Source organism: Salmo salar, chromosome 16 (assembly GCF_965601325.2).
Source record: "Salmo salar chromosome 16, fSalSal1, whole genome shotgun sequence".
NCBI lineage: Eukaryota > Metazoa > Chordata > Actinopteri > Salmoniformes > Salmonidae > Salmo > Salmo salar.
The window spans coordinates 60447094-60473750 of NC_138306.1; the positions used below are offsets into that span (position 1 = coordinate 60447094).

Sequence of the window (26657 nt, forward strand, 5' to 3'; positions counted from 1 at the left end):
GATGACTAGCAAAACATGGTTGATGGCTAGATGGCTAGCAAAACATGGTTGATGGCTAGATGACTAGCAAAACATGGTTGATGACTAGATGACTAGCAAAACATGGTTGATGGCTAGATGGCTAGCAAAACATGGTTGATGGCTAGATGGCTAGCAAAACATGGTTGATGGCTAGATGACTATCAAAACATGGTTGATGGCTAGATGACTAGCAAAACATGGTTGATGGCTAGATGGCTAGCAAAACATGGTTGATGGCTAGCAGAATATGGTTGATGGCTGCAAAACATGGTTGATGACTAGATGACTAGCAAAACATGGTTGATGGCTAGCAAAACATGGTTGATGGCTAGCAAAACATGGTTGATGGCTAGCAAAACATGGTTGATGGCTAGATGACTAGCAAAACATGGTTGATGACTAGCAAAACATGGTTGATGGCTAGATGACTAGCAAAACATGGTTGATGACTAGATGACTGGCAAAACATGGTTGATGACAAGATGACTAGCAAAACATGGTTGATGGCTAGATGACTAGCAAAATATGGTAAGATGGCTAGATGGCTAGCAAAACATGGTTGATGGCTAGATGGCTAGCAAAACATGGTTGATGGCTAGATGGCTAGTAAAACATGGTTGATGGCTAGATGACTAGCAAAACATGGTTGATGGCTAGATGGCTAGCAAAACATGGTTGATGGCTAGCAAAACATGGTTGATGGCTAGATGACTAGCAAAACATGGTTGATGACTAGCAAAACATGGTTGATGGCTAGATGACTAGCAAAACATGGTTGATGACTAGATGACTGGCAAAACATGGTTGATGACAAGATGACTAGCAAAACATGGTTGATGGCTAGATGACTAGCAAAATATGTTAAGATGGCTAGATGGCTAGCAAAACATGGTTGATGGCTAGATGGCTAGCAAAACATGGTTGATGGCTAGATGACTAGCAAAACATGGTTGATGGCTAGATGGCTAGCAAAACATGGTTGATGGCTAGATGACTAGCAAAACATGGTTGATGGCTAGATGGCTAGCAAAACATGGTTGATGGCTAGCAAAACATGGTTGATGGCTAGATGACTAGCAAAACATGGTTGATGGCTAGATGACTAGCAAAACATGGTTGATGGCTAGATGGCTAGCAAAACATGGTTGATGGCTAGATGGCTAGCAAAACATGGTTGATGGCTAGATGGCTAGCAAAACATGGTTGATGGCTAGATGACTATCAAAACATGGTTGATGGCTAGATGGCTAGCTAAACATGGTTGATGGCTAGATGACTAGCAAAACATGGTTGATGGCTAGATGACTAGCAAAACATGGTTGATGGCTAGATGACTAGCAAAACATGGTTGATGGCTAGATGACTAGCAAAACATGGTTGATGGCTAGATGGCTAGCAAAACATGGTTGATGGCTAACAAAATATGGTTGATTACTGCCAAAACATTTCTGCTAGTCATCAACCATGTTTTGCTACATTCACAACATCTCGTAATTTCATAAATACGAGCATATGACTGGAGAAAAAAACCACACATTCAAACCGTTCTGATTGGTTCCAGAAACTGAATCACGTAATTTTGACATCAGCAAAAACGACTTCTAGGATGGTAGGTCCAGCCTGGTGTTTGGTGAGATCGATAGAGCAGCATAATTAAATTCAGGATGAGTTGTCAGGAAACCTGTCAGGCAAGGGAAACTCTATTGGTGCTTTCAAGACAACTGTGAACTCTGAATAAAACTGAGGTAAAATCATGAATTTACTGATCTTCAGGTCGGTAAGTTGGAGCTCTTGGATGATGCCCGAGTTTACGACTTGGAATTTCGAGTTACTGTAGATGACAGTTCAAAAACAATTCTTCCCAGTCGGAGCTATTTTTTTCTTCGAGTTCCCAGTTGTCTTGAACGCGGCATATCCTCCTGTGTTTCCTACTTGACTTGCACCTTTCTGACGTCATTTGTCAACAAAAAAGACAGCAAGTATGGCGGCATCTTCAGCAGTTGTTGTTTATGGTAAGAACAAAATACAAATTGTTGATACTGTCACGTCCTGATCCTAGTAAGATAGGATCATTTTCTATAGTAGAGTAGGTCAGGGCGTGACAGGGGGTGTTTTGGGTTGTTCTATGTTTTCTATTTCTATGTTTAAGTTCTAGTTTTTCTATTTCTATGTTGGGATTGTTTGGGTTGATCTCTAATTGGAGGCAGCTGATCCTCGTTGCCTCTGATTAGAGATCATATTTAAGTAGGGGTTTTTCTTCCTGGGTTTTGTGGGTAGTTTTCTGTTTAGTGTATGTTCACCTGACGGAACTGTTGTCGGTCAATTTGTTAAAAAGTATATTCATTAAAAGTAAATATGAGCGCTCTACACGCTGCGCCTTGGTCCCCTTTATACAACATCCGTTACAGATACAAAATTGATCCTGTTCATCTTCCTTTTATTTAGAAAGTGAAAGCAGCTCTGGGTGTACTTTTTATGGGCAAAAAATAGCAAAACATTCACAAGCCTTCTAATGACCTCCATGTTTGATGATATTTCCAAGTTCAAAATGTAAATGTACTCAACTCAAATTTACGACTTCACAACTGGTAATTACCACTTTCCCCATTTGGTTATGAACACAACTTAGAGCAGAGAAGCCCTGAACTGTAGGTCAACGTTTTAAAGGAACACTGCACCTTTCTCAGGACACACTCCAGCTGAAGTTGTAGATCCCAATGGGATGAAAGTCAAAATCACCAATGTTTATTTGGGTTTAACAGGGAGAAGAATAGATGAACTCATACTCATCAATTTAATCCAGACATATTTTCACGAGATTTCACTATTGTTTTATAGTTTATCAAACTGCCTATTCCTAGTGCTGCAGTTTGACAGTTCCACCACGTCACAAAACAGGAACTTTAGATTTCCTTTCGTCATTTCTTCTTATTAAAGGTTGTTTTTCTTTAGAAAATTACAACTCATCAGATTTTGGGCTGAATAAGCAGTAGGTAGCTGGAACAAAGTATCCAGTCCAATGAGTGTATGCCTCAGTTAAATTCACTGTAGTTGAGTTTACTGTAGTTAAATTCACTGTAGTTAAATTCACTGTAGTTGAGTTTACTGTAGTTAGGTTTACTGTAGTTGGGTTTACTGTAGTTGGGTTTACTGTAGTTGAGTTTACTGTAGTTGGGTTTACTGTAGTTGAGTTTACTGTAGTTGAGTTTACTGTAGTTGAGTTTACTGTAGTTAGGTTTACTGTAGTTGGGTTTACTGTAGTTAGGTTTACTGTAGTTGGGTTTACTGTAGTTGGGTTTACTGTAGTTAGGTTTACTGTAGTTGGGTTTACTGTAGTTGAGTTTACTGTAGTTGGGTTTACTGTAGTTAGGTTTACTGTAGTTAGGTTTACTGTAGTTGAGTTTACTGTAGTTGAGTTTACTGTAGTTGGGTTTACTGTAGCTAGGTTTACTGTAGTTCGGGTTTACTGTAGTTGCCTAATATAATATACCCATCAGTGGTGTAAACAGTTGTGTACAGTACTTCAGTAAATACTTCAGTAAATACTTCAGTAAATACTACTTAAGTAGTTTATGGTGGTATCCGTACTTTACTATTTATATTTTTGGCAACTTTTACTTTTACTTTACTACATTCCTAAAGAAAATAATGTCGTTTTTACTCCATACATTTTCCCTGACACCCAAAAGTACTCGTTACATTTTGACAGGAAAATGGTCCAATTCACACACTTATCAAGAGAACATCCCTGGTCATCCCTACTGCCTCTGATCTGGAGGACTCACTAAACAGAGAACATCCCTGGTCATCCCTACTGCCTCTGATCTGGAGGACTCACTAAACAGAGAACATCCCTGGTCATCCCTACTGCCTCTGATCTGACGGACTCACTAAACAGAGAACATCCCTGGTCATCCCGACTGCCTCTGATCTGACGGACTCACTAAACAGAGAACATCCCTGGTCATCTCTACTGCCTCTGATCTGGAGGACTCACTAAACAGAGAACATCCCTGGTCGTCCCTACTTCCTCTGATCTGGAAGACTCACTAAACAGAGAACATCCCTGGTCGTCCCTACTGCCTCTGATCTGGAGGACTCACTAAACAGAGAACATCTCTGGTCATCCCTACTGCCTCTGATCTGGAGGACTCACTAAACAGAGAACATCCCTGGTCATCCCTACTGCCTCTGATCTGGAGGACTCACTAAACAGAGAACATCCCTGGTCATCCCTACTGCCTCTGATCTGGAGGACTCACTAAACAGAGAACATCCCTGGTTATCCCTACTGCCTCTGATCTGGAGGACTCACTAAACAGAGAACATCCCTGGTCATCCCTACTGCCTCTGATATGGCGGACTCACTAAACAGAGAACATCCCTGGTCCTCCCTACTGCTTCTGATCTGGAGGACTCACTAAACAGAGAACATCCCTGGTCATCCCTACTGCCTCTGATCTGGAGGACTCACTAAACAGAGAACATCCCTGGTCATCCCTGCTGCCTCTGATCTGGAGGACTCACTAAACAGAGAACATCCCTGGTCATCCCTGCTGCCTCTGATCTGGAGGACTCACTAAACAGAGAACATATCTGGTCATCACTACTGCCTCTGATCTGGAGGACTCACTAAACAGAGAACATCCCTGGTCATCCCTACTGCCTCTGATCTGGAGGACTCACTAAACAGAGAACATCCCTGGTCATCCCTACTGCCTCTGATCTGGAGGACTCACTAAACAGAGAACATCCCTGGTCATCCCTACTGCCTCTCACCTGGAGGACTCACTAAACAAAGAACATCCCTGGTCATCCCTACTGCCTCTGATCTGGAGGACTCACTAAACAGAGAACATCCCTGGTCATCCCTACTGCCTCTGATCTGGAGGACTCACTAAACAGAGAACATCCCTGGTCATCCCTACTGCCTCTGATCTGATGGACTCACTAAACAGAGAACATCCCTGGTCATCCCTACTGCCTCTGATCTGGAGGACTCACTAAACAGAGAACATCCCTGGTCATCCCTACTGCCTCTCATCTGGAGGACTCACTAAACAAAGAACATCCCTGGTCATCCCTACTGCCTCTGATCTGGAGGACTCACTAAACAGAGAACATCCCTGGTCATCCCTACTGCCTCTGATCTGGAGGACTCACTAAACAGAGAACATCCCTGGTCATCCCTACTGCCTCTGATCTGATGGACTCACTAAACAGAGAACATCCCTGGTCATCCCTACTGCCTCTGATCTGGAGGACTCACTAAACAGCGAACATCCCTGGTCATCCCTACTGCCTCTGATCTGGAGGACTCACTAAACAGAGAACATCCCTGGTCATCCCTACTGCCTCTGATCTGGAGGACTCACTAAACAGAGAACATCCCTGGTCATCCCTACTGCCTCTGATCTGGAGGACTCACTAAACAGAGAACATCCCTGGTCATCCCTACTGCCTCTCATCTGGAGGACTCACTAAACAAAGAACATCCCTGGTCATCCCTACTGCCTCTGATCTGGAGGACTCACTAAACAGAGAACATCCCTGGTCATCCCTACTGCCTCTGATTTGGAGGACTCACTAAACAGACAACATCCCTGGTCATCCCTGCTGCCTCTGATCTGGAGGACTCACTAAACAGAGAACATCCCTGGTCATCCCTACTGCCTCTCATCTGGAGGACTCACTAAACAGAGAACATCCCTGGTCATCCCTACTGCATCTGATCTGGAGGACTCACTAAACACACATGCTTTGTTCGTAAATGATGTCTGAGTGTTGGAGTGTGCCCCTGGCTCCATCAATTAAAAAAACAAGAAAGTTGAAATGATGTATACATTTACTTTTGATACGTCAGTATATTTAAAACCAAATACTTTTAGTCTTTTACTCAAGTAGTATTTTACTGGGTGACTTTCACTTGAGTAATTTTCTATTAAGGCATGTTTACTTTTACTCAAGTATGACAATTTAGTATTTTTTCCATCACTGTCATTTCTACCACGGCCCACTCCTGCTGGTCGGTCAGCACCACCACAGCCCACTCCTGCTGGTCGGGCCACTCCCGCTGGTCTGTCAGCACCACGGCCCACTCCTGCTGGTCGGGCCACTCCCGCTGGTCTGTCAGCACCACGGCCCACTCCTGCTGGTCGGTCAGCACCACCACGGCCCACTCCTGCTGGTCGGCCCACTCCCGCTGGTCGGTCAGCCACTCCCGCTGGTCTGTCAGCACCACGGCCCACTCCCGCTGGTCGGTCAGCACCACCACGGCCCACTCCTGCTGGTCGGCCCACTCCCGCTGGTCGGTCAGCCACTCCCGCTGGTCGGTCAGCCACTCCCGCTGGTCAGTCAGCACCACAGTCACCACCACGGCCCACTCCCGCTGGTCGGCCAGCCACTCCCGCTGGTCGGTCAGCCACTCCCGCTGGTCGGTCAGCCACTCCCGCTGGTCAGTCAGCACCACAGTCACCACCACGGCCCACTCCCGCTGGTCGGCCAGCCACTCCCGCTGGTCGGCCCACTCCCGCTGGTCGGTCAGCCACTACCACAGCCCACTCCCGCTGGTCGGTCAGCCACTACCACGGCCCACTCCCGCTGGTCGGCCCACTCCTGCTGGTCGGTCAGCACCACCACAGCCACCACCACGGGGTCTTCTGTCCATTCTGAGGGTAGAATAGAGTATTATGTCAATAGATCATACTGTAAGAATACTGTAACATGTTTTATGAATTTACATGCATTACAATATGTCATTTACTGTAAATGTAATGGTAAAGCATAGTGCACATCCTGCATACTTACCCGTTTTCTTGGCGAAATGTTCTCATGATCGAATTGACAGTTGATCTTTTCAAATTGAAGTGAACTAACCTGTCAGTCTCTGCCATAGTAAGGTCTCTGTTTACCACATGGTCAACGACGATGGCCCGGACATCATTAGACCAAACAGTTCCCTGCAATCTGCCTCCCTCCCTCTGTATATGGGGCAGCAGCCTCTAAGGTACAGGGTTGATAAACCGGGTGGTAGCCGCCTAGCGATGGCTGTTTATCAGTCTGATGGCCTGGAGATAGAAGCTGTTTATCAGTCTAATGGCCTGGAGATAGAAGCTGTTTATCAGTCTGATGGCCTGGAGATAGAAGCTGTTTAACAGTCTGATGGCCTGGAGATAGAAGCTGTTTAACAGTCTGATGGCCTGGAGATAGAAGCTGTTTTTCCAGTCTCTCGGTTCCAGCTTTGATGCACCTGTACTGACCTCACCTTCTGGATGATAGCGGGGTGAACAGGCTGTGGCTCGGGTGGTTGTTGTCCTTGATGATCTTTTTGGCCTTCCTGTGACATCGGGTGCTGTAGGTGTCCTGGAGGGCAGGTAGTTTGTCCCCCTGGTGATGCGTTGAGCAGACCGCACCACCCTCTGGAGAGCCCTGCGGTTGCAGGCGGTGCAGCCTGACAGGATGCTCTCAATTGTGCATCTGTAAAAGTTTGTGAGGGTCTTTGGGACCAAGATGAATTTCTTCAGCCTCTTGAGGTTGAAGATGCGCTGTTGCGCCTTCTTCACCACACTGTCTGTGTGGGTGGACCATTTCAGATTGTCAGTGATGTGTACGCCGAGGAACTTGAAGCTTTCCACCTTCTCCACTGCTGTCCCTTCGATGTGGGTAGGGGCGTGCTCCCTCTGCTGTTTCCTGAAGTCCACGATTAGCTCCTTCGTTTTGTTGATGTTGAGGGAGGTTTCTTTCCAGGCACCACTTCCCCAGAGCCATCACCTCCTCCCTGTAGGCCGTCTCATCATTGTTGGTAGTCAGGCCTACTACTGTTGTGTCGTCTGCAAACTTGATGATTGAGTTGGAGGAGTGCATGGCTACGCAGTCATGGGTGAACAGGGAGTACAGGAGGGGGCTGAGCACACACCCTTGTGGGGCCCAGTGTTGAGGATCAGCGAAGTGGAGATGTTGTTTCCTACCTTCACCACCTGGGGGGAGGCCCATCAGGAAGTCCAGGACCCAATTGCACAGGGTGGGGTTCAGACCCAGGGCCCCAAGCTTAATGATGAGCTTGGAGGGTACTATGGTGTTGAACGCTGAGCTGTAGTCAATGAACAGCATTCTTACATAGGTATTCGTCTTGTCCAGATGGGATAAGGCAGTGTTCAGTGTGACGGCGATTGCATCGTCTGTGGATCTATTGGGGCGGTAAGCAAATTGTAGTGGGTCTAGGGTGGCCGGTAAGTTGGAGGTGATATGATCCTTAAATAGCCTCTCAAAGCACTTCATGATGACAGAAGTGAGTGCTACGGGGCGATAGTCATTTAGTTCAGTTACCTTTGCTTTCTTAGGGACAATGGTGGACATTTTGAAGCAAGTGGGGACAGCAGACTGGGATAGGGAGAGATTGAATATATGGTGACCAATTGTGGTTTTCCACCGTGTGAAATCAATTATCAATAATGAGTAGTCATTTAAACGTTTATACTTTACAAACAATCACTTTATTTCTGTAGTTCTCAAAATCCATATATAGTAGAACAAAAATGTTTAAAATCTAAAGGTTTACCAAACGGTTAAGTGATTAACCATGAAGCGCAGTTGGATTAAGTGATGGTCAAACATATTCAAACAAATGAGAAGAGAATCTTATGAGAAGTATTGTGAGCATTGCATTGTGAAAGGCAATTATTTTATATGAAAGGTATTTCTACATGAAACACTCATTAGGTTTGGTGAGAAAGTCACTGTGAGATTTTGTGTGTTGTACTTAGTCAATTCAAAATGTGCTTTCGGTTTTTTGACGATCAGTTGTGAAATTTTACCACATACTTTGTGAACAATAGTACCAAAGGGATAAAAATAATTACATGTGATCATATCCAGAACATGTTCAGACACAATACAGCAGGAGGTTTTGGAGACATGCTGCAAGCCTGTTTGTTCTCTCATGTATCTCAAACAGGCCTCCATACCAAATGATCATGTGAAATGTTCAGATAGACAGAATAGCCTAGTTGTTTGTGACCGGAGCACGAATGAACGTTTGTTTTTATCGTGATGATAAGAAGTCCTAAAGCTATGTGCTCATCCACCTCTGGCCTGCTCGCCTCCCCTACCTCTGAGGAAGCACAGTTCCCGCTCATCCACCTCTGGCCTGCTCGCCCCCCCTACCTCTGAGGAAGCACAGTTCCCGCTCATCCACCTCTGGCCTGCTCGCCTCCCTACCTCTGAGGAAGCACAGTTCCCGCTCAGCCCTGTCAAAACTGTTCGCTGCTCTGGCACCCCAATGGTGGAACAAGCTCCCTCACGACGCCAGGACAGCGGAGTCAATCACCACCTTCCGGAGACACCTGAAACCCCACCTCTTCAAGGAATACCTGGGATAGGATAAAGTAATCCTTCTAACCCCCCCCCCCCCCCCCCCCTTAAAAGATTTAGATGCACTATTGTAAAGTGGTTGTTCCACTGGATATTATAAGGTGAATGCACCAATTTGTAAGTCGCTCTGGATAAGAGCGTCTGCTAAATGACTTAAATGTAAATGTTATACACCTTTGTTCAGAAGCAGCAGCATGCCCAGTTATGTTACAGTGAGTGTGTATAAATAGGTATAGGCCGCAGCCTATAATTAGAATGGACAAGTAGCTTAAGTTGTTAGCTAACAAAGCATGTTGTTTTGTTTGACACACAAATAAAGTTATACCATAATTTATCCACCCGTGGACAGCTCGTCAAGAAAGTGCTAAACAGACCGCATTGCATGATGCATCGTCTGCATCATCACGTATCCAAATCCGACATTACAACAAACAAACAGAAACGTAAAATTGTATTAAAAGTGTTTTACTTTATAGAATGTACCATATTTGGACGAATGTTTATTTTTTTTTATCACCAATTATTTATATACATCATTGACGGAGTTCTATTAACTATGGCCCGTGACGTGAACGGAATAAAAACGTTGAGGGAAAAGCTTCTTCTCACGTCGAACAATAATCTGTGCCACTCAGTCATGTTGTCAACAAGGCAGCATGGTGCATAGTCCAGAAACATACACTTTAAATTTTATATAACATATACGGTCGAATTTTTTTAAACTAGTTTTCATTGGTGGCAGATAAAACCTAATTATCCAAAACAATCACTTTTGCATGTGAAAACACCATTTTACTCATTACTCTAAGTGTTTAATCTAGCCTAGACTACGTATTTTGGTTTGAGATGGTTTCGTTTTGGGTTTTAAACCGGGCCACCTTGCTCGTGCCCGGGAGGCAGCCGGTTCCAAAACGAATGCAATCACCGTTCACCGAAAGAAACTTCTCTCACCGGGGAAACCCCGGCCAGATAATCGAAACCCCTCACTGTTTACCACCCTGCATACCGGGCGCGGCTAAAACAACGCCCAGCTCCCAAAAAAGCAAAACATTGATTTGATTGGCTGACATTGTCCACGTTGCCCCCTCCCAGACCTGTTGTTGTACTGTGATTCGCTGTTACTAAGTAACAGATTGCAAAGTATTGATTGGCTGTTGAATTGTGTAAGGAAAAGGGAAGCTCAAACGAAAGACATGTTTACGAGTACCTGATAAGAAGACAGAAACCGAGGAGGCAAGAAGGACGAAATACCTGTACATTTTATACAAAGTAGACGAGAAATCTTCTGGGGACAGACTCTTGTCATATTTTCCTATACACGTTTGATTGGTTTATTGTTAAAAGGACAAAATGGGTTGCTTGTTCTCCAAAAAAGCCAAGAGCAAATCACCCGAAAAGGAACCTACTCCGACTACAGTGGAAGAGAAGACGAACAGCAGTAGTAACGCCAACAACATTGACCTCGGCAGCAATACAGCGGAGGATCCACCTAAACAATACAGCTGGGACAAACGTGAAAAGGTATGGAGATGATGCATGCATGGCTAGGGATACTATCGGTGAGGACGCAAGGCATGGCTAGGGATACTATCGGTGAGGAGGCATGCATGGCTAGGGAGACTATCGGTGAGGACGCATGCATGGCTAGGGTTACTATCGGTGCATGGCTAGGGATACTATCGGGTGCATGGCTAGGGATACTATCGGGTGCATGGCTAGGGTTACTATCGGTGCATGGCTAGGGTTACTATCGGTGCATGGCTAGGGTTACTATCGGTGCATGGCTAGGGTTACTATCGGTGCATGGCTAGGGTTACTATCGGTGCATGGCTAGGGTTACTATCGGTGCATGGCTAGGGTTACTATCGGTGCATGGCTAGGGATACTATCGGGTGCATGGCTAGGGTTACTATCGGGTGCATGGCTAGGGATACTATCGGGTGCATGGCTAGGGATACTATCGGGTGCATGGCTAGGGATACTATCGGGTGCATGGCTAGGGATACTATCGGGTACATGGCTAGGGTTACTATCGGTGCATGGCTAGGGTTACTATCGGTGCATGGCTAGGGTTACTATCGGTGCATGGCTAGGGTTACTATCGGTGCATGGCTAGGGTTACTATCGGTGCATGGCTAGGGATACTATCGGGTGCATGGCTAGGGTTACTATCGGTGCATGGCTAGGGTTACTATCGGTGCATGGCTAGGGTTACTATCGGTGCATGGCTAGGGATACTATCGGTGCATGGCTAGGGTTACTATCGGTGCATGGCTAGGGTTACTATCGGTGCATGGCTAGGGTTACTATCGGTGCATGGCTAGGGTTACTATCGGTGCATGGCTAGGGTTACTATCGGTGCATGGCTAGGGTTACTATCGGTGCATGGCTAGGGTTACTATCGGTGCATGGCTAGGGTTACTATCGGTGCATGGCTAGGGTTACTATCGGTGCATGGCCAGGGATAGAACGAGTCTAAATTCACCCAAGGCTGAAAAACGGCCAAATAACGTTGTTTGAGAACGAACACCAGGCAATAGCAAATGGATTAAAACGAACCTTTGCTGAGTTTCTTCTGACAGGAATGATCCTTAAAATGTAATTTCCCTAAATGGCACCAAAAAAAATGTAAACCTTTTTATTTGACCACTACAGTCTGTTCATAGGACGAAACTGAAAAATAACAACAATAGAAAGTAAACATCCAGTACCTCGATGGTGCCAGGGATGCTGATACCTGTATAAGGAGGAAGTAGGAAGCTATTTCTGGTCTAGCGATCGATGAAAGCAGAGCACGCTGCTCAACCTTGTCATTAGAAAGAGGAGATTATCCTGATTTATAATGGTGACTTGAAAATAAATATATACACATTGCTAAATATACCATCATGTCTCTCTATAAGAAAACAAGGTGGAGCTCAGCGTTCCAAGGGGAAAAGTATTTCTGGTCTAGCGTTTGATGACAACAGAGTAAGCTGCCCAGCATTACACATTTAGAAAGAGGAGATTCTCACGATTAAAATGGTGTGCGACTTGAACAATTACAATATACGCATTGCGAGATATTATGTAAAATAAACAGACATACCTGTATCTCCCCTACTGGAGACAATGGGACGAACTCTGAGTTCCAATAGTATGTTTGTTCGTTGACGTTTTAACTACCAGAAATTGGTAACGTCATTAGAAATAATAGTTTATCCCGATTTAAAATGGTGTAGAACTTAAAACCATTAAAATACATACATTTTGAGATATTTGGTGAAAAAGACACACATGTCCCTATTTCCCAAAAACGATGGTAGTCTAAAAGTTGAAAGAGCAGTCTTTTATTTAACCAGCTTACCATTTATATACTACTATATGCCTTTTTGTGTTTTAACATTTTGTGGTTTGTAATGTAGTGACTAAGAGCGTTGGCCAGTAACCGAAAGGTGGCTGGTTCGAATCCCCGAACCGACTAGGTAAAAAAATATGTTATGCACCCTTGAGCAAGACACTTACCCACTCTGGATAAGAGCGTCTGCTCGATGACCATAAGGCAGCCTTTCTTAATGCATGGGTCGCGTCAGAGTACATTTATAATTATTTCATCATTTACTGGAATTGATTTGGCCAAGTGCATCTGCGCACTCTGCTTAGCAGCGGTCTCTGTTCAGTTTGGCAGCTGCGGTAGAGGGAGATGCTTAGCAGCGGTCTCTGTTCAGTTTGGCAGCTGCGGTAGAGGGAGATGCTTAGCAGCGGTCTCTGTTCAGTTTGGCAGCTGCGGTGGAGGGAGATGCTTAGCAGCGGTCTCTGTTCAGTTTGGCAGCTGCGGTGGAGGGAGATGCTTAGCAGCGGTCTCTGTTCAGTTTGGCAGCTGCGGTGGAGGGAGATGCTTAGCAGCGGTCTCTGTTCAGTTTGGCAGCTGCGGTAGAGGGAGATGCTTAGCAGCGGTCTCTGTTCAGTTTGGCAGCTGCGGTGGAGGGAGATGCTTAGCAGCGGTCTCTGTTCAGTTTGCCAGCTGCGGTGGAGGGAGATGCTTAGCAGCGGTCTCTGTTCAGTTTGCCAGCTGCGGTAGAGGGAGATGCTTAGCAGCGGTCTCTGTTCAGTTTGGCAGCTGCGGTGGAGGGAGATGCTTAGCAGCGGTCTCTGTTCAGTTTGGCAGCTGCGGTGGAGGGAGATGCTTAGCAGCGGTCTCTGTTCAGTTTGGCAGCTGCGGTGGAGGGAGATGCTTAGCAGCGGTCTCTGTTCAGTTTGGCAGCTGCGGTGGAGGGAGATGCTTAGCAGCGGTCTCTGTTCAGTTTGGCAGCTGCGGTAGAGGGAGATGCTTAGCAGCGGTCTCTGTTCAGTTTGGCAGCTGCGGTAGAGGGAGATGCTTAGCAGCGGTCTCTGTTCAGTTTGGCAGCTGCGGTAGAGGGAGATGCTTAGCAGCGGTCTCTGTTCAGTTTGGCAGCTGCGGTAGAGGGAGATGCTTAGCAGCGGTCTCTGTTCAGTTTGGCAGCTGCGGTAGAGGGAGATGCTTAGCAGCGGTCTCTGTTCAGTTTGGCAGCTGCGGTGGAGGGAGATGCTTAGCAGCGGTCTCTGTTCAGTTTGCCAGCTGAGGTAGAGGGAGATGCTTAGCAGCGGTCTCTGTTCAGTTTGCCAGCTGCGGTAGAGGGAGATGCTTAGCAGCGGTCTCTGTTCAGTTTGGCAGCTGCGGTGGAGGGAGATGCTTAGCAGCGGACTCTGTTCAGTTTGCCAGCTGCGGTGGAGGGAGATGCTTAGCAGCGGTCTCTGTTCAGTTTGGCAGCTGCGGTAGAGGGAGATGCTTAGCAGCGGTCTCTGTTCAGTTTGCCAGCTGCGGTGGAGGGAGATGCTTAGCAGCGGTCTCTGTTCAGTTTGGCAGCTGCGGTAGAGGGAGATGCTTAGCAGCGGTCTCTGTTCAGTTTGGCAGCTGCGGTAGAGGGAGATGCTTAGCAGCGGTCTCTGTTCAGTTTGGCAGCTGCGGTGGAGGGAGATGCTTAGCAGCGGTCTCTGTTCAGTTTGGCAGCTGCGGTAGAGGGAGATGCTTAGCAGCGGTCTCTGTTCAGTTTGGCAGCTGCGGTAGAGGGAGATGCTTAGCAGCGGTCTCTGTTCAGTTTGGCAGCTGCGGTAGAGGGAGATGCTTAGCAGCGGTCTCTGTTCAGTTTGGCAGCTGCGGTAGAGGGAGATGCTTAGCAGCGGTCTCTGTTCAGTTTGGCAGCTGCGGTAGAGGGAGATGCTTAGCAGCGGTCTCTGTTCAGCGGCAGCTGATGGGCTGTCGTTCAGCGGCAGCTGACGGGCTGTCGTTCAGCGGCAGCTGACGGGCTGTCGTTCAGCGGCAGCTGACGGGCTGTCGTTCAGCGGCAGCTGACGGGCTGTCGTTCAGCGGCAGCTGACGGGCTGTCGTTCAGCGGCAGCTGACGGGCTGTCGTTCAGCGGCAGCTGACGGGCTGTCGTCGTTCAGCGGCAGCTGACGGGCTGTCGTCGTTCAGCGGCAGCTGACGGGCTGTCGTCGTTCAGCGGCAGCTGACGGGCTGTCGTCGTTCAGCGGCAGCTGACGGGCTGTCGTCGTTCAGCGGCAGCTGACGGGCCGTCGTCGTTCAGCGGCAGCTGACGGGCCGTCGTCGTTCAGCGGCAGCTGACGGGCCGTCGTCGTTCAGCGGCAGCTGACGGGCCGTCGTCGTTCAGCGGCAGCTGACGGGCCGTCGTCGTTCAGCGGCAGCTGACGGGCCGTCGTCGTTCAGCGGCAGCTGACGGGCCGTCGTCGTTCAGCGGCAGCTGACGGGCCGTCGTCGTTCAGCGGCAGCTGACGGGCCGTCGTCGTTCAGCGGCAGCTGACGGGCCGTCGTCGTTCAGCGGCAGCTGACGGGCCGTCGTCGTTCAGCGGCAGCTGACGGGCCGTCGTCGTTCAGCGGCAGCTGACGGGCCGTCGTCGTTCAGCGGCAGCTGACGGGCCGTCGTCGTTCAGCGGCAGCTGACGGGCCGTCAGCCACTGACTTGTCATTCCCAGTCGCCATCACTCACCGATGTCATGAAATGGACTCATGCTACCCACAAGTTCTGACGGAGCTCAAATGTCATGAAACACAAATACAGCGATGAGTTTCTGTCTCTTTCATACAGACTTTGAGAAGTAACGAGGAGCGCCCACAATGTGTTTTGTGTGGGGAAGTGCTCAGTAATGAGTCTCTCAAAAACAAACAAATTAATAAAATGACACGTCCTGACCAAACATCCACAGCATGATGGGAAACCCAGAGTTATTCCAGAACAGGGCAGCATGATGGGAAACCCTGGGAGTTATTCCAGAACAGGGCAGCGTGATGGGAAACCCAGGGAGTTATTCCAGAACAGGGCAGCGTGATGGGAAACCCAGGGAGTTATTCCAGAACAGGGCAGCATGATGGGAAACCCAGGGAGTTATTCCAGAACAGGGCAGCATGATGGGAAACCCAGGGAGTTATTCCAGAACAGGGCAGCATGATGGGAAACCCAGGGAGTTATTCCAGAACAGGGCAGCATGATGGGAAACCCAGGGAGTTATTCCAGAACAGGGCAGCATGATGGGAAACCCAGGGAGTTATTCCAGAACAGGGCAGCATGATGATAAACCCAGGGAGTTATTCCAGAACAGGGCAGCATGATGGGAAACACAGGGAGTTATTCCAGAACAGGGCAGCATGATGGGAAACCCTGGGAGTTATTCCAGAACAGGGCAGCATGATGGGAAACCCTGGGAGTTATTCCAGAACAGGGCAGCATGATGGGAAACCCTGGGAGTTATTCCAGAACAGGGCAGCGTGACGGTAAACCCAGGGAGTTATTCCAGAACAGGGCAGCGTGATGGGAAACCCTGGGAGTTATTCCAGAACAGAGCAGCATGATGGGAAACCCTGGGAGTTATTCCAGAACAGGGCAGCATGATGGGAAACCCTGGGAGTTTTTCCAGAACAGGGCAGCATGATGGGGAACCCCAGGGAGTTATTCCAGAACAGGGCAGCATGATGGGAAACCCTGGGAGTTATTCCAGAACAGGGCAGCGTGATGGGAAACCCAGGGAGTTATTCCAGAACAGGGCAGCATGACGGGAAACCCAGGGAGTTATTTCAGAACAGGGCAGCATGATGGGAAACACAGGGAGTTATTCCAGAACAGGGCAGAATGCTTCAGGAAACAGGGCTTCAGGAAACAGGGCTTCGAAAGTGGAAAGTACATCAACAAGCAAAGCATTGTTGTCATTTTCTAAGGGAGTACTATCTCTCATAGTAGTAGATTTGAGTTTCTCTTTCAAACAATCGGGGTGGTTGGTAGCCTAGTGGTTAGAGCGTTGGACTAGTAACCAAAAAGTTGCAAGATCGAATCCCTGAGCTGACAAGGTACAAATCTGTCGTTCTGCCCCTGAACAAGGCAGTTAACCCACTGTTCCTAGGCCGCCATTGTAAATAAGAATTTGTTCTTTAACTGACTTGCCTAGTTAAATAAAATAAAAAAATCCCTGGCCTTGTACACAGATAATAGCTAATTATAGCCAAGGCAAGCTAGCTAGTTACTGATAGTGCAACACTAAGTAACAGTACAGATGAAAAATGATCAGGCCTACAGTACATCTTAATGTAGAAATGATCAGGCCTACTGTACAGCTTACTGTAGAAATGATCAGGCCTACTGTACAGCTTACTGTAGAAATGATCAGGCCTACTGTACAGCTTAATGTAGAAATGATCAGGCCTACTGTACATCCCACTGTAGAAATGATCAGGCCTACTGTACATCCCACTGTAGAAATGATCAGGGCTACTGTACATCCCACTGTATAAATGATCAGGGCTACTGTACATCCCACTGTATAAATGATCAGGCCTACGGTACAGCTTACTGTAGAAATGATCAGGCCTACTGTACATCTTACTGTAAATGATCCTACTGTACAGCTTAATGTAGAAATGATCAGGCCTACTGTACATCTTACTGTAAAAATTACTGTTGAAAACAAGTCTAGGTTGGAACTGTTGCTATTAAAATACAAGTAATAATTGTTATTCTGAACTGGAATAAACTGATTGAAGCAAGATGTTTTTTGAGGCAAACACACATTGTTCTGGGTTGTTCATCTACAACAGGAAGTGGTCTCCTGCCGGACCTATCCAGTTTGGCACCACATACAGTCCCTGAAGTCAAGCACAGAAACGGTGTCATTGCTGAGTATGACCTCAGTGTTAAACTGTCAAACTGAACCCAGAATAGACCTGCTTCAACCAGCCACACACTTCTCTCTGTGTGTGTGTGTGTGTGTGTGTGTGTGTGTGTGTGTGTGTGTGTGTGTGTGTGTGTGTGTGTGTGTGTGTGTGTGTGTGTGTGTGTGTGTGTGTGTGTGTGTGTGTGTGTGTTTTCTGGTCTACATCTGTGTGATGTTATCAACCAGTTTTTTTTTCCAGTTCAGAATATAAAAAAAACCATGTATTGTAACAGTTCCAACCTAGACTTTATTTCAACAATAATTTCTACATTAAGCTATACAGTAGGCCTGATCATTTCTACAGTGGGATGTACAGTAGGCCTGATCATTTCTACAGTGGGATGTACAGTAGGCCTGATCATTTCTACAGTAGGATCATTTCTACAGTAGGCCTGATCATTTCTACAGTAGGATGTACAGTAGGTCTGATCATTTCTACAGTAGGATGTACAGTAGGTCTGATCATTTCTACAGTAGGATGTACAGTAGGCCTGATCATTTCTACAGTGGGATGTACAGTAGGCCTGATCATTTCTACAGTGGGATGTACAGTAGACCTGATCATTTCTACAGTGGGATGTACAGTAGGCCTGATCATTTCTACAGTGGGATGTACAGTAGGTCTGATCATTTCTACAGTGGGATGTACAGTAGGTCTGATCATTTCTACAGTGGGATGTACAGTAGGTCTGATCATTTCTACAGTGGGATGTACAGTAGGCCTGATCATTTCTACAGTGGGATGTACAGTAGGCCTGATCATTTCTACAGTGGGATGTACAGTAGGCCTGATCATTTATATAGTGGGATGTACAGTAGGCCTGATCATTTATATAGTGGGATGTACAGGAGGCCTGATCATTTATACAGTGGGATGTACAGGAGGCCTGATCATTTCTACAGTGGGATGTACAGTAGGCCTGATCATTTATATAGTGGGATGTACAGTAGGCCTGATCATTTCTACAGTGGGATGTACAGTAGGCCTGATCATTTCTATATTAAGCTGTACAATAGGATCATTTACAGTAAGATGTACAGTAGGTCTGATCATTTCTACATTAAGCTGTACAGTAGGCCTGATCATTTCTACAGTGGGATGTACAGTAGGCCTGATCATTTCTACAGTGGGATGTACAGTAGGCCTGATCATTTCTACAGTGGGATGTACAGTAGGCCTGATCATTTCTACAGTGGGATGTACAGTAGGTCTGATCATTTCTACATTAAGCTGTACAGTAGGTCTGATCATTTCTACATTAAGCTGTACAGTAGGCCTGATCATTTCTACAGTGGGATGTACATTAGGTCTGATCATTTCTACAGTAGAATGTACAGTAGGATCATTTCTACAGCGGGATGTACAGTAGGCCTGATCATTTATACATTAAGCTGTACAGTAGGCCTGATCATTTCTACAGTGGGATGTACAGTAGGCCTGATCATTTCTACAGTGGGATGTACAGTAGGTCTGATCATTTCTACATTAAGCTGTACAGTAGGTCTGATCATTTCTACATTAAGCTGTACAGTAGGCCTGATCATTTCTACAGTGGGATGTACAGTAGGTCTGATCATTTCTACATTAAGCTGTACAGTAGGTCTGATCATTTCTACATTAAGCTGTACAGTAGGCCTGATCATTTCTACAGTGGGATGTACAGTAGGTCTGATCATTTCTACAGTAGAATGTACAGTAGGATCATTTCTACAGCGGGATGTACAGTAGGCCTGATCATTTATACAGTGGGATGTACAGTAGGTCTGATCATTTCTACAGTGCGATGTACAGTAGGCCTGATCATTTCTACAGTGGGATGTACAGTAGGCCTGATCATTTCTACAGTGCGATGTACAGTAGGCCTGATCATTTCTACAGTGGGATGTACAGTAGGCCTGATCATTTCTACAGTGGGATGTACAGTAGGCCTGATCATTTCTACAGTGGGATGTACAGTAGGTCTGATCATTTCTACAGTGGGATGTACAGTAGGCCTGATCATTTCTACAGTGGGATGTACAGTAGGTCTGATCATTTCTACAGTGGGATGTACAGTAGGCCTGATCATTTCTACAGTGGGATGTACAGTAGGCCTGATCATTTATACAGTGGGATGTACAGTAGGCCTGATCATTTATACAGTGGGATGGACAGGATGCCTGATCATTTCTACAGTGGGATGTACAGTAGGCCTGATCATTTCTACAGTGGGATGTACAGTAGGCCTGATCATTTATACAGTGGGATGTACAGTAGGCCTGATCATTTCTACAGTGGGATGTACAGTAGGATCATTTACAGTAAGATGTACAGTAGGTCTGATCATTTCTACATTAAGCTGTACAGTAGGCCTGATCATTTCTACAGTGGGATGTACAGTAGGCCTGATCATTTCTACAGTGGGATGTACAGGAGGATCATTTACAGTAAGATGTACAGTAGGTCTGATCATTTCTACATTAAGCTGTACAGTAGGCCTGATCATTTCTACATTAAGCTGTACAGTAGGCCTGATCATTTCTACAGTGGGATGTACAGTAGGCCTGATCATTTCTACAGAGGGATGTACAGTAGGTCTGATCATTTCTACATTTAGCTGTACAGTAGGCCTGATCATTTCTACAGTGGGATGTACAGTAGGCCTGATCATTTCTACATTAAGCTGTACAGTAGGATCATTTACAGTAAGATGTACAGTAGGTCTGATCATTTCTACATTAAGCTGTACAGTAGGCCTGATCATTTCTACAGTGGGATGTACAGTCGGCCTGATCATTTCTACAGTGGGATGTACAGTAGGTCTGATCATTTCTACATTAAGCTGTACAGTAGGCCTGATCATTTCTTCATTAAGCTGTACAGTAGGCCTGATCATTTCTACAGTGGGATGTACAGTAGGCCTGATCATTTCTACAGTAGCATGTACAGTAGCCCTGATCATTTCTACAGTAGCATGTACAGTAGGCCTGATCATTGTTCATCTGTACTGTTTCTTAGTGTTGCACGATCAGAAAGCCTGTGTGTCTGTTCTGTTATTCATCTGTGTGATGTGATAAATCCGTTTATTCCAGTTCATAATCTGTTTATTCCAGTTCAGAATGAAATGATTTGTTGTATTTTAATACAACAGTTCCAACCTAGACAGATATGTAAGAGTGTTTTTAACGGGGGAAAATAAACATGAATATATATTTATACTAATATTTAATTTCATTATTTGTTTTTGGCTAGATTGCATTTGTTTTTGGCATAAGGGCAATGAAATGTACCAATATTTACATATGGTTACATCTTTTCCTAAATTTGGGTCCCAGGAAAAGACATTTCTCATTTGGTTCCCAGGCTGAAAAAGTTTAAAAACCACTGCCCTGAGGATCTAATATCTGTCTCTATCCAGATTAACCCTAAGGATGTAATATCTGTCTCTATCCAGATTAACCCTGAGGATCTAATATCTGTCTCTATCCAGATTAACCCTATCTGTCTCTATCCAGATTAACCCTAAGGATCTAATATCTGTCTCTATCCAGATTAACCCTAAGGATCTAATATCTGTCTCTATCCAGATTAACCCTAAGGATCTAATATCTGTCTGTATGCAGATTAACCCTAATATCTGTCTCTATCCAGATTAACTCTAAGAATCTAATATCTGTCTCTGTGCGGATTAACCCTAAGGATCTAATATCTGTCTCTATCCAGATTAACCCTGAGGATCTAATATCTGTCTCTATCCAGATTAACCCTGAGGATCTAATACCTGTCTCTATCCAGATTAACCCTGAGGATCTAATATCTGTCTCTATCCAGATTAACCCTAAGGATCTAATATCTGTCTCTATCCAGATTAACCCTAAGGATCTAATATCTGTCTCTATCCAGATTAACCCTAATATCTGTCTGTATGCAGATTAACCCTAATATCTGTCTCTATCCAGATTAACCCTAAGGATCTAATATCTGTCTATATCCAGATTAACCCTGAGGATCTAATATCTGTCTCTATCCAGATTAACCCTAAGGATCTAATATCTGTCTCTATCCAGATTAACCGTAATATCTGTCTCTATCCAGATTAACCCTAATATCTGTCTCTATCCAGATTAACTCTAAGAATCTAATATCTGTCTCTGTGCGGATTAACCCTAAGGATCTAATATCTGTCTCTATCCAGATTAACCCTGAGGATCTAATATCTGTCTCTATCCAGATTAACCCTGAGGATCTAATATCTGTCTCTATCCAGATTAACCCTGAGGATCTAATATCTGTCTCTATCCAGATTAACCCTGAGGATCTAATATCTGTCTCTATCCAGATTAACCCTAAGGATCTAATATCTGTCTCTATCCAGATTAACCCTAAGGATCTAATATCTGTCTCTATCCAGATTAACCCTAATATCTGTCTGTATGCAGATTAACCCTAATATCTGTCTCTATCCAGATTAACCCTAAGGATCTAATATCTGTCTCTATCCAGATTAACCCTAAGGATCTAATATCTGTCTCTATCCAGATTAACCGTAATATCTGTCTCTATCCAGATTAACCCTAATATCTGTCTCTATCCAGATTAACCCTAATATCTGTCTCTATTCGGATTAACCCTGAGGAACTAATATCTGTCTCTATCCAGATGAACCCTAATATCTGTCTCTATCCAGATTAACCCTAATATCTGTCTCTATCCAGATTAACCCTAATATCTGTCTCTATGCGGATTAACCCTGAGGATCTAATATCTGTCTCTATCCAGATTAACCCTAAGGATCTAATATCTGTCTCTATCCAGATTAACCCTAAGGATCTAATATCTCTCTCTATCCAGATTAACCCTAAGGATCTAATATCTGTCTCTATCCAGATTAACCCTAAGGATCTAATATCTGTCTCTATCCAGATTAACCCTAAGGATCTGTCTCTATCCAGATTAACCCTAATATCTGTCTCTATCCAGATTAACCCTAAGGAACTAATATCTGTCTCTATCCAGATTAACCCTAATATCTGTCTCTATCCAGATTAACCCTAATATCTGTCTCTATCCAGATTAACCCAAAGGAACTAATATATGTCTCTATCCAGATTAACCCTAAGGATCTAATATCTATCTCTATCCAGATTAACCCTAATATCTGTCTCTATCCAGATTAACCCTAAAGATCTAATATCTGTCTCTATCCAGATTAACCCTAAAGATCTAATATCTGTCTCTATCCAGATTAACCCTAAGGATCTAATATCTGTCTCTATCCAGATTAACCCTAAGGATCTAATATCTGTCTCTATCCAGATTAACCCTGAGGATCTAATATCTGTCTCTATCCAGATTAACCCTGAGGATCTAATATCTGTCTCTATCCAGATTAACCCTAATATCTGTCTCTATCCAGATTAACCCTAATATCTGTCTCTATGCGGATTAACCCTAAGGATCTAATATCTGTCTCTATCCACATTAACCCTGATATCTGTCTCTATCCAGATTAACCCTAAAGATCTAATATCTGTCTCTATCCAGATTAACCCTGAGGATCTAATATCTGTCTCTATCCAGATTAACCCTAAGGATCTAATATCTGTCTCTATCCAGATTAACCCTAATATCTGTCTCTATCCAGATTAACCCTAATATCTGTCTCTATCCAGATTAACCCTAAGGATCTAATATCTGTCTCTATCCAGATTAACCCTGAGGATCTAATATCTGTCTCTATCCAGATTAACCCTGAGGATCTAATATCTGTCTCTATCCAGATTAACCCTAATATCTGTCTGTATGCGGATTAACCCTGAGGAACTAATATCTGTCTCTATCCAGATGAACCCTAATATCTGTCTCTATCCAGATTAACCCTAATATCTGTCTCTATGCGGATTAACCCTGAGGATCTAATATCTGTCTCTATGCGGATTAACCCTGAGGATCTAATATCTGTCTATATCCAGATTAACCCTGAGGATCTAATATCTGTCTCTATCCAGATTAACCCTGAGGATCTAATATCTGTCTCTATCCAGATTAACCCTAATATCTGTCTCTATCCAGATTAACCCTGAGGATCTAATATCTGTCTCTATCCAGATTAACCCTAATATCTGTCTCTATCCAGATTAACCCTAATATCTGTCTCTATCCAGATTAACCCTAAGGAACTAATATCTGTCTCTATCCAGATTAACCCTAATATCTGTCTCTATCCAGATTAACCCTAATATCTGTCTCTATCCAGATTAACCCAAAGGAACTAATATATGTCTCTATCCAGATTAACCCTAAGGATCTAATATCTATCTCTATCCAGATTAACCCTAATATCTGTCTCTATCCAGATTAACCCTAAGGATCTAATATCTGTCTCTATCCAGATTAACCCTAATATCTGTCTCTATCCAGATTAACCCTAAAGATCTAATATCTGTCTCTATCCAGATTAACCCTAAGGATCTAATATCTGTCTCTATCCAGATTAACCCTGAGGATCTAATATCTGTCTCTATCCAGATTAACCCTAAGGATCTAATATCTGTCTCTATCCAGATTAACCCTAATATCTGTCTCTATCCAGATGAACCCTAATATCTGTCTCTATGCGGATTAACCCTAAGGATCTAATATCTGTCTCTATCCACATTAACCCTGATATCTGTCTCTATCCAGATTAACCCTAAGGATCTAATATCTGTCTCTATCCAGATTAACCCTGAGGATCTAATATCTGTCTCTATCCAGATTAACCCTAAGGATCTAATATCTGTCTCTATCCAGATTAACCCTGAGGATCTAATATCTGTCTCTATCCAGATTAACCCTAATATCTGTCTGTATGCAGATTAACCCTAATATCTGTCTCTATCCAGATTAACCCTAAGGATCTAATATCTGTCTCTATCCAGATTAACCCTAATATCTGTCTCTATGCGGATTAACCCTAAGGATCTAATATCTGTCTCTATCCACATTAACCCTGATATCTGTCTCTATCCAGATTAACCCTAAGGATCTAATATCTGTCTCTATCCAGATTAACCCTGAGGATCTAATATCTGTCTCTATCCAGATTAACCCTAAGGATCTAATATCTGTCTCTATCCAGATTAACCCTGAGGATCTAATATCTGTCTCTATCCAGATTAACCCTAATATCTGTCTCTATCCAGATTAACCCTAATATCTGTCTCTATCCAGATTAACCCTAAGGATCTAATATCTGTCTCTATCCAGATTAACCCTGAGGATCTAATATCTGTCTCTATCCAGATTAACCCTGAGGATCTAATATCTGTCTCTATCCAGATTAACCCTAATATCTGTCTGTATGCAGATTAACCCAAATATCTGTCTCTATGCGGATTAACCCTGAGGAACTAATATCTGTCTCTATCCAGATGAACCCTAATATCTGTCTCTATCCAGATTAACCCTAATATCTGTCTCTATCCAGATTAACCCTAATATCTGTCTCTATGCGGATTAACCCTGAGGATCTAATATCTGTCTCTATGCGGATTAACCCTGAGGATCTAATATCTGTCTCTATCCAGATTAACTCTAAGGATCTAATATCTGTCTCTATCCAGATTAACCCTGAGGATCTAATATCTGTCTCTATCCAGATTAACCCTGAGGATCTAATATCTGTCTCTATCCAGATTAACCCTGAGGATCTAATATCTGTCTCTATCCAGATTAACCCTAATATCTGTCTCTATCCAGATTAACCCTGAGGATCTAATATCTGTCTCTATCCAGATTAACCCTAATATCTGTCTCTATCCAGATTGACCCTAATATCTGTCTCTATCCAGATTAACCCTGAGGATCTAATATCTGTCTCTATCCAGATTGACCCTAATATCTGTCTCTATCCAGATTGACCCTAATATCTGTCTCTATCCAGATTAACCCTAAGGAACTAATATCTGTCTCTATCCAGATTAACCCTAAGGATCTAATATCTGTCTCTATCCAGATTAACCCTAATATCTGTCTCTATCCAGATTAACCCAAAGGAACTAATATATGTCTCTATCCAGATTAACCCTAAGGATCTAATATCTGTCTCTATCCAGATTAACCCTAATATCTGTCTCTATCCAGATTAACCCTAAAGATCTAATATCTGTCTCTATCCAGATTAACCCTAAGGATCTAATATCTGTCTCTATCCAGATTAACCCTGAGGATCTAATATCTGTCTCTATCCAGATTAACCCTAAGGATCTAATATCTGTCTCTATCCAGATTAACCCTGAGGATCTAATATCTGTCTCTATCCAGATTAACCCTAATATCTGTCTGTATGCAGATTAAGCCTAATATCTGTCTCTATGCAGATTAACCCTAAGGATCTAATATCTGTCTCTATCCAGATTAACCCTAAGGATCTAATATCTGTCTCTATCCAGATTAACCCTGAGGATCTAATATCTGTCTCTATCCAGATTAACCCTAATATCTGTCTGTATGCAGATTAACCCAAATATCTGTCTCTATGCGGATTAACCCTGAGGAACTAATATCTGTCTCTATCCAGATTAACCCTAATATCTGTCTCTATCCAGATTAACCCTAATATCTGTCTCTATGCGCATTAACCCTGAGGATCTAATATCTGTCTCTATGCGGATTAACCCTGAGGATCTAATATCTGTCTCTATCCAGATTAACTCTAAGGATCTAATATATGTCTCTATCCAGATTAACCCTAAGGATCTAATATCTGTCTCTATCCAGATTAACCCTGAGGATCTAATATCTGTCTCTATCCAGATTAACCCTGAGGATCTAATATCTGTCTCTATCCAGATTAACCCTAATATCTGTCCCTATCCAGATTAACCCTGAGGATCTAATATCTGTCTCTATCCAGATTAACCCTAATATCTGTCTCTATCCAGATTAACCCTAATATCTGTCTCTATCCAGATTAACCCTAAGGAACTAATATCTGTCTCTATCCAGATTAACCCTAATATCTGTCTCTATCCAGATTAACCCTAATATCTGTCTCTATCCAGATTAACCCAAAGGAACTAATATATG

At 44.2% G+C, this 26657-nt stretch overlaps 1 protein-coding gene across 5 annotated transcripts in view; it reads left to right on the forward strand.

The window, feature by feature from the left end:
* Window positions 1-10541: 10541 nt before the first annotated feature.
* Window positions 10542-26657, forward strand: part of LOC106574114 (protein XRP2) — a 38445-nt gene continuing 22329 nt past the window's right edge. For all 5 annotated transcript variants that reach the window (XR_014380940.1, XR_014380938.1, XR_014380939.1 and 2 more), the window contains exon 1: window positions 10542-10911. Coding sequence is in view for 1 of the 5 variants with exons in the window: in XM_082962803.1 (XP_082818929.1) it covers window positions 10741-10911 (171 nt within the window). In the remaining 4 variants the exon portion in view is untranslated. The remainder of the gene's footprint in view (window positions 10912-26657) is intronic.